The sequence below is a fragment of the Chanodichthys erythropterus genome, chromosome 20, assembly GCF_024489055.1.
Source record: "Chanodichthys erythropterus isolate Z2021 chromosome 20, ASM2448905v1, whole genome shotgun sequence".
In the NCBI taxonomy this organism is placed as follows: domain Eukaryota; kingdom Metazoa; phylum Chordata; class Actinopteri; order Cypriniformes; family Xenocyprididae; genus Chanodichthys; species Chanodichthys erythropterus.
This window is the reverse complement of record NC_090240.1, coordinates 5137630-5158044: the sequence shown is the minus strand read 5'-3', so window position 1 is coordinate 5158044 and position 20415 is coordinate 5137630. Positions and strand designations below refer to the sequence as shown.

The following is a 20415-nucleotide window of genomic DNA, read 5'->3' as shown; positions in this document are numbered from 1 at the left end:
ATAATGTCAACCATTGGAAATATTTACTCCTGCTTGCTGGATTTCTTGTATTTTAAACACAGTCCTGAGAAAGTGTGGAAGGGCATAAAGCATATCATATCATCACAGCAGTAGCAAAGCTTGAAAAGCAACGCAAATAAAAGTTTCTCTCTTTTATTCTCAATTTGGATATCTGTGAATCCGGACGACTGCAGTGCTTCCATACTGACCTCAGGATGCCATTTGTCTCTAGTGAGAACTTTCATAGAAGCTGCTTTTGATAACACTGTCTAGTCTGAGAGTCGTAATCATTATTCCACCTGGAGAGACAGAAAAAAAATATTTTTCAATATTAATAAAAATGAGGGTCTAATAATCTGAGACCACATTTTCATTCTCAAATCATGCTGGATGATATGGTTCATGTTCAGCTTGTGGAGTTCATGCAGCTTGAGAGTAAATATTAAATAATAAATGTTGAATACTAAATATTGTACATAAAAAAGAATCCAAATCCACTCAAATGATGCTGATAATAAAAATAATAATAATATCAAATTAGAAAAATGAAACTGAAACATTTTCATTATTTCTCTCAGACTGCTACCGACTGCTCTAATTGTCAAAAAAGTTTCCCCATATTAAATACAATATCATAAATGTTGGTTCTGACACTTCTTTGAAATGCTCAAGATCTCATGATCTCAAAATAAAATTACCAAAGTAGTGAATGGCAAGATATCAAACAGCAAACTTTTGATTAAAAAAAATAAAATAAAATAATAATAATAATAATAATATTTCAAAGTTCTTTAGGCAAAAAAAAAAAAAGTTCTTACCCTGATAACACACATACATCTGTGCCGTACACAACAGCAAAAGTTACGAACTGCAGCTTTAACCCTCATGCACTGTTCGATTTCTGATCCGGGTCAAATTGACCCTTATTGGATTCAATACAATTCCCCAAAAATCACACGATGAAAAAAAACATACAATCATGTACACATAATTAACTTTAATATCAATACTTTGCACACATTACAAAGAATAAACATCTGAATGTATGATTTATAAAAATGTTTTTAACCACTACTTTTAAGACTGCACCTCCCCCCATGGGACATTTACCATATTATACATTTAAAACAAGAATATCTTAGTCTAAACCAAAAGTATTATTAACAAACTATATATCATTTGAAAGCTTTCAGTCTCTAGTTTTCATAATTATTTTCAAAAGAAATGACAGCACTAAATATATACCAAACTATAACACACACTCTTTTTTTCTTCCATATGTTTTTTTATATGTGTTTTAGGGACTGAATTCAAATAAAATATTAACATTACTGCCCAAACTTCTTCTGAATATGATGTCTACTTCATATATATATTTTGAAAAGTATGGAAAAATATGGTTCAGATCACTCTAGGAAATCGAAGAGTCCTTATATGGTCGCTGGTGGGGTCTGGATATCGTCTGAAAAAGTTTGATAGGCTACTGTGCACAAAAAAATCTAACTTAAAAGTTCTTTTTTTGAGACAATCGACCTAAAACTTGACACAGAACTTGTTCAGATATTTAGCTTTCAGCAAGACACTGGCACTTCAGGACAAGAGTTGAAGAGCTCTAACATACAACACAGAATTGTTTAGTATTTTGTGTCTGTGGTTGCATTTGAATGGCTGTCTATATGGGTCAAAATGACCCACAAACAGTATGAACGTATAAAATCTCTGTATGCACATTTCACAACACATCAGTGTGTTGAAACTTTGCATGCATGTTTATGTCCCTAAATTAGAAAAAGTCACAAAATTTCAAGAAAAACAATTGGTAATTGTATTTCAGATAGACTGAAAAAAGAAATGATAGCTAATTTTTACCATATGTGGCTGACAAAATATTTTTCTGTATTGAAATAAGTGAGAAAGGGCTCCTTTTTTAGCTTCATAGAGTAAAAAAAAAAAAAAATACCAAAATATAACAAATGCTATTATTTTGGGTCTGCAGTTGCCTTAGAGCATTAAAATATGCAGGTCAAATTGACTCGCGAACATCAACGAAACCAAAATTTAATGTGTATATGTCAAAACACATCAGTGTGTTGAAACTTTGCATGCATGTTCATGACCCTAAATGAGAAAAAGTCACAATTTCAATGAAAAAAAAAAAAAAAAAAACATAGGTAAAACATAGGCTAGGTTAACTGGTATTTCCGACAACTTGAAAATCAAAACGGGTCAAACTGACCTGCAACAGTACATGAGGGTTAATAAAATACCAATAGGCCTACTGAAACTGAGAGCAGGCTATGAGCTTCAAACTTACCTGGGCCATTTTATAACATCAACTGAAAAACCCTAGGCTACACTGAACAATTACCATTATTGTTATATTTATAATTTATATTTTCTTTCATTTCATAATTTTATTATTTTGTAATGGTCACTTTAGCTTATTGTTAAGATGCTGAAATCCATCTTCTAAACTACTTGTCAGGGGGTGATAGAGTCTATCCCAGAAGACACTGAAGTCTAATTCATATTTTTAATAAAATGTAGCTTAATAGTTGAATGAACGTTTTCCTAGGGCGCTCAATTACAAGTAGCCTATTGCGTAAGACGCACCTCAACAGAAAAATTGCTGACAGAAATTGATAAACACAATGATAAACAAAACTAAAAGTAGAAAACTTAAACATGAACACACAGAGATACTTTTTTTGGTTATCGGAGAATCATTTTGTAGTTTGCATTGTTGTTTTAAAGTTTCGCTCTTTTTCAGGTTTAAAGTTTAACCACTGTGCATATTTTCCACACATTTCACATTAATAATCGTTCTGGGCTTTCAGGAAACACCAGACGGGCTATTCGAGAGTCATACACAAACAGGGCCGATCTTTTCCTACAGTGTTTGTGAGATTTAAGTGCACAGCCCCTGGCAGATCCGCTCTATTTCGTCTCTTTCGTTTTCATTTCCCGGAAGGATTCTTAATATTGCAGGCGATCCGCATAAGAAAAAGACAAACTCTGCTGTGCCAGACTACGACTCAAATGCTTTCATCGGTGTATATATCGACCAGCTGTTGATATTTTATTCAGTTATTGATATAATTAGAAGAGTCTGTCAAGTCTTGAAGGTTGAAGAACATGAGTGACGCCTCCTCACCGCCACCTTTAATAAAGGTAAGAGCTTCAGTAGACACAGCACTCACTCACGAAAATATAAGTGTATTGTAGACCTACTGTTAATGAATTATATGAATGAGTTATCAATGTTTTATTTGTGCCTCAATAAACAACAAAGGAAAGTAATTGAATCACGCAAAAATCACTTGAAACTGCTCACTGTAAGCAAATGTTATATTAAACTAGCTGTTTTGTTACTCTGAAAACCTTCTCAAATGTCAGAATATGAAAGTAAAATTATTATTGTAGATTTGTGATGCAAATCTATTTTATTAACAATTTAGGTGGCAGTGTAAAACTGAAAATAAAAACTGTGCGCCTCAAATTTACTTTCACTTTTGCTGTGTATTGAGATCTCAGTTTGTTTTCATTCAGCAAAATATGAGTCATTATCTAGTTTCTTTCCTTCCTGATTCATTCATATAAATGCATTATTATACATCCCTAAAAGGTAAACATGAAAGGGAAATAAGGCTTTTTTTTTTTTTTTTTTTTTTTTAAATGTTTCTTTCTGCTTTCCCTTCCAAGCTTCAGCAGAGTTGTAGTGGGAAGGAACCCCAAGTTTGCACGCCCATTCTGCCCAACCCTCAAAATGGACCTCCCTCCATGTATGAGGCTATGCCTGATGAACTGTGCAAGCTACCTGGAAGACTACGTATGTTCCCACATAAAACCTCCACTGCTGTGATTACATTAAAAGCATAGACCACAACATGTGTTAGGTGCATTAAAGGATGTACTCAACATCATGCCGTTTAAAACATATCTTCCATAGAACACAATAATTGTTTAGATGCATACATTTCCACACATCCAGTGGGCTTCAAAAGGTCAAAATGCACCATGACAGTAGCTACCATAAAACATCTGGCTTCATATATTTATCTTGTAGTCTAAAGTATGGAAGCTTGTTTCCACCATGGAATTACAATTAAAAAAAGGATAATTGTGACTTTTTATGTTACAATTCTGACTTTTTTTTATACATCTAGCAATTATGACTTTTTTTTTCTCAAAATTGATATAAAGTAGCAATTAAGTTATTAAGTCATAATTGTATGATATAAGTTGCAATTGCAATTCTGACTTTATATCACTCAAGTCTGAATTTATAACTCGCAATTCTGACTTTGTCTCACAATTCTGACTTTATATCACTCAATTCTGAATTTATAACTTGCAATTCTGACTTTATATCTCGCAATTCTGACTATAACTCTCAATTCTGACTTTATATCTCGCAGTTCTGACTTTATAACTCACAATTATGACTTTGTCTCGCAATTATGACTTTATATCACTCAATTCTGAATTTATAACTCGCAATTCTGACTTTATAACTCGCAATTCTGACTTTGTCTAGCAATTCTGACTTTATATCACTCAATTCTGAATTTATAACTTGCAATTCTGACTTTATATCTCGCAGTTCTGACTTTATAACTTGCAATTCTGACTTTAAAACTCGCAATTCTGACTTTATAACTCGCAATTCTGACTTTGTCTCGCAATTCTGACTTTATATCACTCAATTCTGAATTTATAACTTGCAATTCTGACTTTATATCTCGCAATTCTGACTATAACTCTCAATTCTGACTTTATATCTCGCAGTTCTGACTTTATAACTCACAATTATGACTTTGTCTCGCAATTATGACTTTATATCACTCAATTCTGAATTTATAACTCGCAATTCTGACTTTATAACTCGCAATTCTGACTTTGTCTAGCAATTCTGACTTTATATCACTCAATTCTGAATTTATAACTTGCAATTCTGACTTTATATCTCGCAGTTCTGACTTTATAACTTGCAATTCTGACTTTAAAACTCGCAATTCTGACTTTATAACTCGCAATTCTGACTTTGTCTCGCAATTCTGACTTTATATCACTCAATTCTGAATTTATAACTTGAAATTCTGACTTTATATCGCTCAATTCTGAATTTTGTATCGCTCAATTCTGAATTTATATCTCGCAATTCTGACTTTATAACTTGCTATTGTGACGTTATATCAAGTAATTCTGAAATTATAACTCGCAATTGCGAGTATATATATCACACAATCCTAAGAAAAAAAGTCAGGATTTCGAGGTGTAAACTTGCAATTGTGAGAAAAAAAGTAAGAATTGTGAAAAAAATTGTGATAAAAAGTCGTAATTGCCTTTTTTATTTTTATTCAGTGGTGAAAACAAGCTTCCATACCTAAAACCATAGTTTTGTAAGAGGAATAGACTGAAAATATTCACTCAATTTACTCTCAAATCACATTCAAATATTCAAACCTTGCATCTCCAGATACATCACATCAGGTTTAAATATAAACACATTTACAAACTGCGACACATGGAAGGGATTTTCATCAAATTATGATATCAATTTTGGTCTGGTCCTAATACAAACTGGACATGGAATTATAGCAAAAGACTACTTTTTACATGTTTATATGGTGTTTTTTTTTTTTTTTTTTTTTTTTTTTTTAATCTTTCATTATTGGACATTGTGCACAAAATGTTTCCCCAAAAAAAAAAAAAAATCATACAGATTTGGCATGGCACAAGGGTGAGTAAATGCCCTTTATTTTATGGTTGTAATGTACAGGGATCAATCCTTCTTTGTGGGATAAAGAGGATGTGAATCTCTGGCTGCGCTGGGCTCAGAGGGAATATTCTTTGCGACGTGCAGACCACCAAAGATTTGAGATGAACGGAAAGGCACTTTGTCTTCTCACCAAGGAGGACTTCCGTCTCCGCTGTCCCAGCTCTGGTGTGTGATACTAAATCTATTAGGTTATAGTTATCAGTTTTGTCCATACCGTTTATGATAACCTTGGATGGCAACTGCTGTGAACAGGTGATGTTCTGTATGAACTACTTCAACATGTGAAGCAGCAAAGGAGATGTGCAATCTTCAGTCCGATGTCGAACTCCAACACGCAGTCACAACAGATGCTCGACGTGCATGGGACAACAGGTGATCTATCTCTATCTATCTAATCTTATGATTTATTTGGTTGTTTGAATTTCAAGGCAAGGTAAAGTAACAGGCTGAGAGGACTCTTCCTTGTTCACTCTGTTCTTCTGTAATACTTCTATTATAGTCACATTGATAAATGTCTAACTTCCTACTTGAACAAGTGCCAGAGAATAAATGAAGTGGCTTGCCAAAGCTTGTAGCAAACAAACTGTGGAAGGAACTGAGCCACTGTTTTTGCTCAAATATGCTTCTCAGCCCTAAAGAGAAGCATACTGCATATCATATTTAGTGAACGTTGTATATCAGTTCTGTATTTTAGCAAGAACTTTCTAATTGATTCTAAATGGAAACACTGATTCATTTTTGAAACATCGGGTTATAGAACACCCATGCAGGAGGGAATTTCCTGGTTGCAAAACTAGAGCTGTTGCCAATAGGTGTGGCTAAATCAGGCTTAACTCCATTCAAACAATAATATTACACAGTTTTTTCTTGTCATATTTGCCTTTTTTTTTCAAACTTGACCCTGTGATGTATGATTAAAATGTTAATTTGCTTTGCAATTACAGCTGTAAATAGCACTTGATAAATGGTCTTGCAGGTCCTTGTGTTCCCTCTAACAGAAGTGTTCCTGTTTGTCCTGTGAATCCAAATTCTCGGGTGTTAACAGCTGGATGCAGCACAGATCAGAGCCAGGAGGGGAAACCCTTGTCTGCTTACCCTGAGCATCCACAAGCCATGCAAACTGGTCAGTGTTTAAACCATTAATCGTATATACGAAAGTATTCAGACCCCCTTAAATTTTTCACTCTTTGTTATATTGCAGCCATTTGCTAAAATCATTTAAGTTCATTTTTTTCCTCATTAATGTACACACAACACCCCATATTGACAGAAGAACACAGAATTGTTGACATTTTTGCAGATTTATTAAAAAAGAAAAACTGAAATATCACATGGTCCTAAGTATTCAGACCCTTTGCTCAGTATTTAGTAGAAGCACCCTTTTGATCTAATACAGCCATGAGTCTTTTTGGGAAAGATGCAACAAGTTTTTCACACCTGGATTTGAGGATCCTCTGCCATTCCTCCTTGCAGATCCTCTCCAGTTCTGTCAGGTTGGATGGTAAACGTTGGTGGACAGCCATTTTTAGGTCTCTCCAGAGATGCTCAATTGGGTTTAAGTCAGGGCTCTCTCTATATATATATATATATATATATATATATATATTAAGACATCGCTATACATACTGTACGTACATACATATATATATATATACATACATATAAGTTATGACATATATAAACTTGTGTGTGTGTGTGGACACCATATATATATATATTTCCTCTTACACCTCTTAAACTGCACTCTCTTCCACTCACATTACCCACAACTAAGGTGCCCTTGAGCAAGACACCTAACCCCCAATCACTCCACCGGCACCGCAGCAAAAACGACTGCTCATTGCTATGGGTGTGTGTTCATGGTGTGTGTGTGTGTGTGTGTGTGCACTTGGTTGGATGAAATGCAGAGCACATATTCTGGGTATGGGATACCATACTTGGCTACACGTCACTTCACTTCCACTTTCATTTTGCAGAGCTTCCTCAAAATTCTCCTAAGGAAAAAATGCAACAGACATCTCCAAACAAAACCAGACAACCTTCTGATGTTAACTGTACAGATGAACCTCTCAACCTGTCCAATAAACCTGAAAGACCTGCAAACACCACACACACCACTGAGGCCAATGGAAAGATTGCAGGTGCAAAGATTGCATATTTTTGCAGACATTAACTATGGCTGCTATATCATTTAATAATTACCAATCCCTGGAAATAAATAATAAAAAATGTATGTCAAAAACCATAAAGTAATATGCTTTTGACCATTCCGTCTTTTCATTAGACTGCAAACTCTTATGGGACTATGTGTACCACCTGCTGTCGGACAGTAGGTATGAGGCCTTCATACGCTGGGAGGATTCAGACGCCATGATCTTCAGAGTGGTGGATCCCAATGGACTGGCACGACTCTGGGGCAACCACAAGGTGCTGTAACAGGAGAGACCCACTCTCTTCTGCTTTGTTTGAGTGTTATTGATAATAATCAGGTCTGTTTGTTTGTTATTGCAGAACAGGGCCAATATGACCTATGAGAAAATGTCTAGAGCATTACGTCATTACTACAAGCTCAACATTATCAAAAAAGAGACCGGGCAGAGGCTGCTCTTCCGGTAAGTGGAGTCATTTGAAGACATTTGTATTTGTCATTATTCAAATGTCGGAGTTGACTTGTATGGGTTTTCAGTTGTTAGCTGATGGTAATGCTGATAAAATTCCTATATAATTCCATTTAATAATGGCAAATGAGATACACCCTTTGTAACAAAGACGTGTAATTGTATCGAATGTGCATTTGCAGTGTACTTCAAGTATATTTTTAAAGTCACAATGAATCAAAAAATTGACAATTATTTTTTTTTTTTTTTATGGAATATTTCAGTGTTTATTATAAATTATTTATCGATCCAAATCACCATTTAAAAAAAAAAAAATTCATGTCCCTCGTAAACTTTAATAGTGAGAATACACTTTATGGACTCTTAACACACTTAAGCACACTTTTTAAAAAGTGCACTTTGTAATAATGTCAAATTAAAAGTTTTAATAATCTGTTATCATGCTTTAAAGAAGTACACTTATTTTGATGTGTTGATAATACTTCTGTATCTGTCATTTCATACTATAATCATTTTACTGTTATTCTAAAATGTGGAAACCGTACAAAATCAGAATGAACAAATGTCCCTAAACTTTGTGAATTAAAAAAAAAAAAAAAAATCAAGTAAAAAAATTTAGACAAAATGTATTAGAAATTCAATAAAATATTTTGAAACAGAGTCAGAAGATTTTTGAACTCACACAAGGGGGAGCTAAAACTGTTAAATCAGATGAACTGGGCATGATCTCAAAAAGGAAATAACATGGAACAACATTTTCAGACAAGAATGTTGTTCCAGGATCAACAAAATATGTTGACCCAAGAACATTCTTATCTGAAATTTAAGTCCTAACCATATCCCTACACCGAAACCTAACCCTACCCATTACTTATTCCTAAAATCAGAAGGAAATGATAGGTGAATAACACTGACGTAGAAGCACCTAACCCTGGTTGTAAGCCTAAACTTGACATAAACTGTAAACTTGTCCCTCAAATCTGATTGTTAGGAATGTTGTTCCAGAATCAACAAAGATGTTGCCCATATGTTTCTCAATCCCTACTTAAATGTCTTTAAAACTGTCCCTCGTTCTGCTGCAGGTTCCTGAAGACCCCTGAGGAAATAATGCAAGGCAGATCAGAGCGTGCAGAACCTTCAGAGTCTCCTAATAGTCCTGCGTCCCCTGACTACAGAGAAGACGCTCTGGAAGTATCACCTGTATCGACCCCTACTACCCCGAGCCCCAGCTCTGATCACAACTTCAGCATATCCCCAATCCCATGACACTCACTTCTACATCCTGACCCAGGGTCAGCCTTAATAACCAATTAACCTGACCTTTTAGAATGGGAAACCCCAGAGCTGAACGTCCAATACAGTATGATGTGAGATAAGGACTGCCGTCTACAGCTCCAGAGATTGTTGATATTCTATCGAAGAACCATTGGAATATTTTTGGAGATGCTCTGTGAAAGTTTACATTTGACTCAGGGTAGTTTATGCAGTTGTTTGCTGTGAGTATGTGTTGAAAGCTAGACGACACTAATTAATCAACACAACAATTATGATTTAATTCTCATAGTCTTGTTGTTTGGAGTTGATATGAAAGCGTTCTCTCAGGTTGTAAAATTGTGCAATGTTGTTTTTTTTTGTTACATATTTTTGCATATTTTTTGACTGTACTGCATTAATCAAGTAACTAATAACTAATAACTAATTATTAATATGTACACTGAAATCTGTTTTCAATAATTGCCTAATAACTGTATAAAATAATTGACAAATTAGATGCTCGTGAACTTTTTATATATATATATATATATATATATATATATATATATATATATATATATATAATTTTTTTTTTTTTGGAGTTAAAATAGAATATTAGTGCATAAGGGAAAGTTTATATTTCGCATTTTATTTGATTTTTAAGGCTTTTTGCAGTCAAAAGTAAGTAAGTAAATAGTTTATATGTTTTTTTGTGTTTTGTTTTTTAATTGTTAAGTTGTTTTTAAGTAAATGTTTCATTGTTTCTCATAAAATCTAGTACAATAATTATAAAATAATTTGAAAAAATGTTGATGAATGGGTCAATTAAATTAAAAACCATCTAAAGCAGTGTTCTAAACCAGGGGTCCTCAATATAACTTAAAATATGACAAAACAGGCATTTAAATAAGCCTAAACAACTAAAGATCAATATATTTTTTACAGCCCGAATTCTGGAAAAGTTGGGACATTTTTTAAATTTGAATAAAATGAAATCTAAAATATTTTCAAATCACATGAGCCAATATTTTAATTAACAATAGAATATAGATAACATGACAAATGTTTAAATGGAGAAATTTTTACATTTTTATCCACTTAATGAGCTTGTTTCAAATTTGATGTCTGCTACAGGTTTCAAAAAAGTTGGCACAGGGACAACAAATGGCTGAAAAAGCAAGAAATTTTGAAAAGATTTAGCTGGGAGAACATCTAGCACCAAATTAAGTTAATTGATCAGGTCTGTAACATGATCAGCTATAAAAGGGATGTCTTAGAGAGGCAGTCTCTTAGAAGTAAAGATGGGCAGAGGCTCTGTGAAAAAGTGCATAAAATCTGTGAAAGAGTGCATAAAAAGATTGTGGAATACTTTAAAAACAATGTTCCTCAACGTCAAACTGCAAAGGCTTTGCAAATCTCATCATCTACAGTGCATAACATCATCAAAAGATTCAGAGAAACCGGAGAAATCTCTGTGCGTAAGGGACAAGACCAAAAACCTTTATTGAATGCCTGTGGTCTTTGGGCCCTCATGATGATACTTCACCATTCATCGGCATGATGTGGGCTCGGGAATACTTCCAGAAACCACTGTCGGTAAACACAATCCACCGTGCCATCTGCAGATGCCAACTAAAGCTCTATTATGCAAAAACAAAGCCATATGTGAACATGGTCCAGAAGAGCCGTTGTGTCCTGTGGGCCAAGGCTCGTTTAAAACAGACTTTTTCAAAGTGGAAAAGTGTTCTATGGTCAGACGAGTCCAAATTCGACATTCTTGTTGGAAATCACGGATGCCGTGTCCTCCGGGCTAAAGAGGAGGGAGACATTCCAGCATGTCATCAGCGTTCAGTTCAAAAGCCAGCATCTCTGATGGTATGGGGGTGCATAAGTGCATACGGTATGGGCAGCTTGCATGTTTTGGCAGGCACTATGAATGCTGAAAAGTATATAAAGGTTTTAGAGCAACATATGCTACCCTCCAGATGACGTCTATACCAGGGAAGGCCTTATTTCAGCAGGACAATGCAAAACCACATACTGCAGCTATTACAACAGCATGGCTTTGTCGAAGAAGAGTCCGGGTGCTGAATTGGCCTGCCTGCAGTCCAGATCTTTCACCTATAGAGAACATTTGGCACATCATGAAACAAAAAATACATTAAAGACGACCATGAACTATTCAGCAGCTGGAAACCTATATCAGGCAAGAACAGCAAAACTCCAGAAACTCATAACCTCGATGCCCAGATGTCTTCAAACCGTTCTGAAAAGAAGAGGAAATGCTACATCATGGTAAACATGCCCCCGTCCCAAATATTTTGAGACCTGTAGCAGGCATCAAATTTGAAATGAGCTCATTTTGTGCATACAATTGTAAAATTTCTCAGTTTAAATATTTGTTATGTTATCTATGTTCTATTGTGAATAAAATATAGGCTCATGTTATTTGAAAGTCTTTCAGTTTTCATTTTATTCAGGTTGTATTTTAATTCAAAGTGTGATTTCTATACCTGGAAAAGTCAGAGTAAATCAATAAAATCTTATAATCTTGAAATAAACAGATTTTTCTACTTATGCCAAGCTCTAAAATCTTTTACCCGATAGAAAGTTTGAATTCTTAAAAATCATTATCCTTATTTTTATCTAATAAATTATGAACAACTGGAAAAGTCATTGAGCCTTTGAATATTGTTGGGGCCAATAAGGGGCCTTTGAGTCAAAAAGGTTGAGAACCCCAGTTCAGCTCAGAGGAAATGACATTACTGGCTTATTGCATGGTAAATCAACTAACTGTGTCAATTGTATTGATTCAGTTCTTCTATGATCCATTCTCCCTCTTGGTGGATGTGCTTGTAACCCACGCCTGGTTTCGCTTATCTCTATCTAATCTAGCTCATTTTAAGACATTTACTAAATGTCAAGCAATTCGTATTGCTCTGAAGACGACAATAATGTAGACATGTGAACATTGTGGCAGACACACATATAACAGGCCTAATTCTGACATCATGAAGTGAGGAATTGATTTGAGATTATTCATGGAAACCTAGAGGGGAAGGAGGAACTTTTACCGTTTTTTTTGTTTTTGTTTTTTTTGTACATTTTTTTGATTTTAACAACACCGTGACCATCTGTTTTAATGTGTTGCTCTGATTGTCCTTGACTTGAGTTAGAGTTACAGACCTGAAGAACTGATACCATTCGACTACGAGGGGATTTTTCCAGTCATGTCATCACCGTTATGCATTCTGTCTAAAAATGAGAACCTCTCCGTGTCTTTCTGTGGATCTGGCTTTCTAGCAACTTATCAACTTGGTGCTGCACAGAGTCTTTTGGATAATGCAGCCTGGATCCTGCAAGGAGCACCAAGAGTGTATGGCGCGTCAGCTGGCTCTCTCGTGGCTGCAGCAGTTGTGTGTGGGTCCAATCTAGGTAATTGGGGATGTTTCTATTCATATTCACCTTCATTTTTTTGACTATAGGACTAGTGTTGTACTTGTAAAGGTTTTAGGTTCAAACTTGGGTGTAATGCATTAATAAGTAATTAATTACTGTAACTGAATAACTTTGCCCTTGAAAATGTAAGGGATTACTCTTATTTTTTTGTAATTTAATAACAGTTACTTATGATGTACTTGCATTAAATATTTTATAAACTATACAGAACAAATCTATATGGATTTAACATACAAATTTGACGTGTAATGTTAAAATGTATGTTTTTAACATATTCTTCTCCCTTTAAATACTTTGGTCAGTTCAAGAATAATTTTATGCAATTGTATATTATTTATTTGAAAGAATTAAAAGAGCAATTTCATGTCTATCCTTGTATTTTTTAACTGGTCAAGGTTGATATTGGATTTAGAAAGTAAATTTTACCTGTTATAATAAGTAATGCAACACTTTTTAGAAAGAGTAATTAGCAAAGTAATCTAATTACACTGTTGAAGATGTAATTAGTAGCCATAATTAATTACTTTTGTAGAGTAACTGAATGCAACACTGGCTGTAAGTCCCTTGGATAAAAGAATCAGGACCTAAAATTAACTGTTAAATAAGTCATTAAATCCACCTTTTCTTCTCACAGGACGTGTGCGAGACCAGCTTTTGGAATTCGCGAGATTTACCAAACAACACCCGCTCGGTCTTCTCAATCCCACAGTGGATATTTTCAGGTGGCTGGAAGTCACACTGCAACGCTGTCTGCCTGATAATGCCCACACTCTGGCCACCGGCCGCCTGCATATTTCCATGACTCGCATGTCTGATGGAAAAAATGTTTTGATGTCGGAATTTCATTCCAATGATGACCTTATAAAAGTAAGCATTATGATTTTTTTGCCATCTCGTTTATGTGTATGTATAAAATCTATCAAAATATTAAGTTTACAGTATTGACTGGATTTCGCACCCTGTGAAAATTCGCCCAACAACAGTAAATGTCAACGCACATTTATTACTTGCGAAGTTGTAAGACTGAATGTGGGTAACACAATAAACAAGAAAAATAAATATAATATTAATCTATTGTATATCAAATTAAAGCACACCTAAAACTAGTAAAAATCATTGTTTTAATATTTGTGTGGCAGCTGTCAGTTATGTTCATTTTTAACCAAAAACGAGATAAACCATATTAGTTTGGATTCAAAAGCTTTTGTTGGAAAATTCTAACAAACACAACTCTTTTTAAGAAGAGGAAAAAAATAATAACAATCATCAATTTGGTTAAAATGTAGTGTTCTCCCAACTTTATAATACAGGTTAAATGTGCAGTAAGCGATTTCTGAGAAACGCTGTTGAAAGTGGATTGGACCGAGCATAGGTGCGTTTCCCGAACAACGATGAAACTCGCTGCTCAACTACCATAGTACGACGCATCGTTGAACAAATCAAGTAGCCTAGCTAGTCACGACTGTTTCCCGAAACCGTATTGTCGCAAACTTGTCGTTCAACCATGTTGGTGAAGTAATAACTTATTTAAATGAATCCGTTTGAGATCGAATTAATGCTATAATTTCTGCTATAAATTACGGATGGACTAATTCTCATTTTCCTCAGTTATTTTGCTTTATTTCCAGATTAAATCAAATGCTTGTTCTGACATACTAGAGCATGTACGCACATGCGCACTCTCCTAAACGGTGCTTTAAATCTCTTGACAAGCTAAAATATATAAATGACATTTGTATATATTCGAAACAAAAGATATATATTGTACTTAATGTCAGCTTGCTTATTTTCCTCTAGATAAGGACTTATTAAGTCAACATGTCATAAAAACAGGAAACTATGCTTCTAACTACAGCTCAAGAGCTGTCGTTCCAACCACACAAGTTGGCTAACAATGCTTTTGGGAAACGCACCCCAGTACAACCACTTGTAGCCAATCAGCAGTAGGGGGCATGTTCACTCTTGATGGGGGAAAGAGAGTGAGCCAATCAGAATTAGGGGGCGTGTCCACTCATGATGGGGGAGGAGAGACTGAGTGAAACCAATCAGCAGTTGTGGGCATGTCCACTCATGAGGGGGGAGGGGAGAGAGAGAGTGAGCCAATCAGCAGCAGTGGGCGTGTCCACTCATGAGGGGGAAGGAGACAGCAGGAGGGAAATTTGAAGAAAGACTGTAGAAAGTGAGATGGCTGAGAGACATTACAAAAGAGAAAATGTAGCTTTAGTACATGTGTTCAACGATTCTCAAAAATAGGCTAACTTTTTTGACCATGGTAAAATTTGTATTTTTAAAATCTGTCAGGTTCAAATGACAATGTGCTGAAATGGCGTCCAACAATATTTCAGTACTTAAAACTGTGCAGTACTTTCACTTTTGCTTTAAGTGGTCTCTTTCCGTCCTCTTTAAGGCTCTTTTGTGCAGCTGTTTTGTTCCTGTATACTCTGGCGTGATCCCACCACAGTATAAAGGCGAGGTGAGTAAAAGTGTTTGTACTTTAAGCACTCTGTGACAACATGCCTCAGAACTACAGAAATACACTAAACCAACATGCTGCTTAAAACAAGCTAAAAATATAACACCTCTATACTTTCCAAGCACTATATGGATGGAGGTTTCACAAACATCCAACCCTTGGAGGATTTCTCTCCCACCCTCACCATCTCCCCGTTTGCTGGAAACATGGACATCTGTCCCTCTGACACCTCCACTATCCTCTGTGACGCCATCATCCAGCAGCTCTCCTTCCAGTGCTCCCTGACCAACTTCATCAGACTGGTAGATGCTATGTTCCCTCGAGACTGGAGGGTGAGTTCTGTAACTATGTACTTGTACTTAATTTTTACATTCCTTTAACTTCATTTATTGGTAATTGTCAGGTTTTGAAGAAGGCTTTCTACAGTGGATACCAAGATACCGTATACTTTCTGCAGCAGAGCAGTAAGTTTTACTGTAAATATATTATTTATCGGAAGTATTCATAGAAATATGTAAAGTGTAAATGTACTTTTTTACATTTGGTAAGACAGTAATAAATGCAATGTCAACGTATGCACAGCTTTTAAAACAAAACCTTAGGTCAACATAATTTGTTGATTCTGGAACAACATTCCAGTGTGAAAATTTAGTTCAAACCCTATCGCTACCTCTAAACCAACTCTACCTAGAAGTTATCCCTAAAATCAGAGTGAAATGATAGATGAATGACACTGATGTAGAGGCACCTAACTCTGGTTGTAAGCCTAAACTTGACCTGAACTGTACACTTGTCCCTCAAATCTGATTGGTTGATTGGAATGTTGTTCCTGGATCAACATCTTTGATAGTCTCTGAACATGTTGAACTTGGCGAAATCAGTTTCTAAATAAAATTTTAGAGATGCATGTAAATCTTTTGTCCTCTTTCGAAAACTAATCGGACAAATCAGAACCTTCAAAATCAATCTTAAAAAGCTGAAACAACTCCATGAAGCGCTGTCATTCATAACTGTCTCACACACCTCGACAGACGCTTTGCCATTGTACCCTCAACGGAGAAAGGAGTCTGATGCATCTGATGATTCACTGAGCTCAGATCACTGGATGCTGACACAGGCTGATAGCGCTGAGGAAGAGGAATCACAGCAGAACTCCCCCAAACAACCTGAGGAGAAGACCATCAATGGGGTTTGTTCATCCGTGAGTCCATCCCATCAAGAGCTGACAGTACCCAAGAACTCACCAGAAAAGGTTCAGGAAGGTACTGTAGTGTCCTTTTTGCATTTCCGATTATAGCAGATTTGATACAGAAGAGAGACAGTTTGCTATTCTCTGTTTAAGTGCTGCTGTGTAATATCATGGGGCAGCTGGAGATTCTGAGTAATCCGGATGTCTCTTTATCTCAACGGATGCTCTCATACGTGCTCTTGCTGTTCACACTGCCAATGTGGAGTGCCACAACCTTATGGGAAAGGTACTGAACTAATTGTAGTTTATTTCAAAACATTTTTTTTTTGTCCAAATATTCACAAATTTCCTGTTGTGACATATATCCAAGTGAAATGTAGGGTGGGACTTTTTTTGTCCGTGAGGAATTGGTTGGATGGTTGTGGTTTGCTATTGGTCAGTCTAATGTGAGTGACAGGGTGTCCCACTCTCACACCAACAAACATGCTGTAAGATGGAGGGGAAGTTATTTTATTAAAGATAACAAGGGCACATGAATTTTAAAAAAATGATGTCCACTGATGAACCATTTATAATAAATACTGGAATATTAGGCACACAACGTAAATAAACTACACAGGTAATCATTTAGCACCCAGCTCTAGCTGTGTGGATGCTAGAGCTGGGCTGTCAATATCAATCGCGTTTTTTAATCTGTCCTCAATTTGATGAGATCTTTTTAGTCTATGCTGTTGATGATATGGAGGCCCTAAAGGGACATTGTGATGAAAAAAATATGAGATGGGAGGAAAACTTTTGCGTTCATTTGCAAGAGAAAGCTAAATTTCTCAGGGGAAAGCAAAAGTTTTGTGCGAAAACACAAACATTTTCAGGAGAACGCAAAAGTTTTGTGGGAATGCAAAGTTTCTCGGGAACATAAAAGTTTTGCGAGAGAAAGCAAAGTTTCTCAGGGAATGTAAAAGTTTAGCAAGAGAATCAAAATTTCTCAGGGGAATGCAAAAGTTTTGCGAAATAATGCAACGTTTCTCTGGGAATGCAAGACTTTTGAGAGAATGCAAAATTTCTCAGGGGAACGCAAAAGTTTTGCGAGAGAACGCAAAGTTTCTCAGGGAATATAGAAGTTTTGTGAGATAATGCAACGTTTCTCTGGGAATGCAAGACTTTTGTGAGAAAACGCAAAATTTCTCAGGGGCACACAAAAGTGTTGTGAGAGAACGCAAAGTTTCTTGGGAACGCAAACGTTTTGTGAGAGAATGCAAAGTTTCTGAGGGAATGAGAAACTTTTGTGAGAACACTATTTCTCAGGGGAACACAAAAGTTTTGCGAGAGAACGCAAAGTTTCTCAGGGAATATAGAAGTTTTGTGAGATAATGCAAAGTTTCTCTGGGAATTCAAGACTTTTGTGAGAGTATGCAAAATTTTCAGGGAAACAAAAGTGTTGTGAAACAACGCAAAATTTCTCAGGGAATGCAAAACTTTTGTGAGAACACTATTTCTCAGGGGAACACAAAAGTTTTGTGAGTGAATGCAAATTTTATCAGAGGAAAGCAAAAGTTTTGTGTGATAATGCAAAGTTTCTTTGGGAACGCAAAACTTTTGTGAGAGAACATTAAATTTAACAGGAACGCAAGAGTTTTGCAAATTTTCTCAGGGGAACATATTTTGTTTCCCCCATCACCTTTTGGGGCTCTGTCTTGATGTATGAACAAAACTTCACTAAACATATTGTAGTGCACCTACCATCAAATAATCTACCTATCTAAAAATAAACCTCTGTGTTCTTTGCGAGCTAAAGCAAAGTTCCTTGGGGGAACACAAAACATTTGCTAGAGAACGCAAAAGCATTGACAAATATATATATATTTTTCTCACATCTCATATTTTTTTTCCTTTATGTCCCTTTAGGGGCTCTGTAGAAATGAAAAAGTCAGCTTTTAAATACTGTCAAATTTATTAAGAAATTCAAGCAATACCATTTTGGCAATCTTTTTTGTGGCGTGACAGATCACTGCTTCAGTTCAAGCAGCAGTAAACCGACCATCTCTTCCTCTTTATTACAAGTTACAGCACAAAATAAACATGAAAGAACATCAGAAGGTATGTTGAAAGAAACATTTAAATAAAAAACTGCCTTATGCGCAATTTAAATGTTTATGTACAACTAAATAGATTAACATTTTCGGTGTATAAAAGTAATTTCGGTGCAACAACAATTTTCATTAAACACATAAAAGTGACATAATTAAATCTAAAAAAGTTACCTAAAAGGTTCTTCATTTAAAAGGCAATATTTTGATGCTGTTCATAAGCACTCATAAGTGATGTTTGGATATGCTGTTTCACAGGTATCAGAAATGGATCACTAATGCTATGACTGTGGCATACTGGCTCTGGCATGGCTTCAAGCTATTAATGATCTTTATGCTCAACATCTTTATGTCCACTATGAGGAAAGGCCTTGGAGACATGTAAGTACACAACAAAAACATTTTCTGCTGTTAATTGTTAACACTGCCACTGAGGAAGTATCTTCTGTCTTATGCAAAGGATGCTGAGTCTGATGAGTTTCATACCTGCACAAGTTCACGATGAGCACCGTAGGCGCAGAGAGTCTGCTGAGAGACACATGGCGTCCTCTAATCAGAATGGGCACGTCTCTTCCCTTTTACCGGAGAGTCCCTCTGTGGCACAGACCCTGTCAAACCTCTACAAACTCCTGTTTTCACTAGAGATAGAGAGCAAGTCGAGGAGACGCAAGATCGAGGTGCAACACACGTTACAACAACACGTGGCTGATGTGAAACGAAATTAAAAACATGCAAGCAATGCAGGATGGTTAATGTTACTCAACACAGAGTGAAGTTGATGTATCGTTCTGTGCTATTTCATGTTTTTTTTTTTTTTTCAGATAAATACTGAATACATATTGCTAACATGGGACTAGCATTGGGACAATTTTTCGTGTCTTTTTCTTCATAAAGATCCTATGAAAATTTGTGGTAACACTTTACTATAAGGTTTGATTTCTTAACTTTAGTTAACTAACATTGGTAACATTTATTTTACAGTGTTACATGTTACATGTAATAACCGTTGTAATTACTATAAATTGTGCATAATTACATGCAACTAACCCTAAACCAAACCCTAATCTTAACCCTATAGTAAGTTCATGTTGTTAATTATTATTAGGCCTACTACTTTCATATATAATTACACTGTAACACAGACACCTTAAAAATAAAGGGTTACACTTTATTTTAAGGTGTCAGTATTACAGTGTAATTATATACTTAAGTACCATGTAATAGTAAATAACTGCATGTACGAGGGATAGGATGGGGGTTTGGTTTAGTGTTAGTTGCATGTAATTATGCATATTTTCTAGTTATTACTACAGTTACTACATGTAAGATGTAACAGTGACACTATAAAATAAAGTGTTACCAAATAATGTGTAACCAAAACATTTATAATCTTAGTTAATGTTAATTTCAGCATTTACTAATACATTATTAAAATCAAAAGTTGTATATGTTTTTATTATTTAATGGGACATTGTTGTAAAGTGCTACCAATTAAGCCATTGCCCATTTTATGTTGGTGAAACTCTTAAAAAAAGAAGATACAAATTAGAGAT

General features: G+C 35.4%; 2 protein-coding genes across 3 annotated transcripts; both read left to right on the top strand.

The window, feature by feature from the left end:
* The first annotated feature begins 2971 nt into the window (after positions 1 to 2971).
* Positions 2972 to 10171, top strand: etv7 (ETS variant transcription factor 7). 2 transcript variants are annotated; one of them, XM_067371683.1, is made up of 9 exons: positions 2972 to 3171; positions 3703 to 3829; positions 5783 to 5947; positions 6035 to 6154; positions 6828 to 6905; positions 7759 to 7923; positions 8067 to 8209; positions 8294 to 8394; positions 9483 to 10171. In XM_067371683.1, the coding sequence occupies exons 1-9, from the start codon at positions 3136 to 3138 to the stop codon at positions 9664 to 9666; spliced, it is 1119 nt and encodes a 372-aa protein (XP_067227784.1). In that variant the 5' UTR covers positions 2972 to 3135; the 3' UTR covers positions 9667 to 10171. The 2 variants fall into 2 exon arrangements, with proteins under 2 accessions (XP_067227784.1, XP_067227783.1); XM_067371682.1 differs by having other exon boundaries at positions 6759 to 6905.
* Positions 10172 to 12884: 2713 nt separating this feature from the next.
* On the top strand, positions 12885 to 19587 carry pnpla1 (patatin-like phospholipase domain containing 1). Its single transcript, XM_067370463.1, has 9 exons — positions 12885 to 13089; positions 13748 to 13980; positions 15521 to 15586; positions 15709 to 15918; positions 15990 to 16050; positions 16618 to 16848; positions 16929 to 17061; positions 19121 to 19243; positions 19323 to 19587. Exons 1-9 carry the CDS (start codon positions 12885 to 12887, stop codon positions 19585 to 19587), a joined length of 1527 nt encoding a protein of 508 aa, XP_067226564.1.
* Positions 19588 to 20415: the final 828 nt, after the last annotated feature.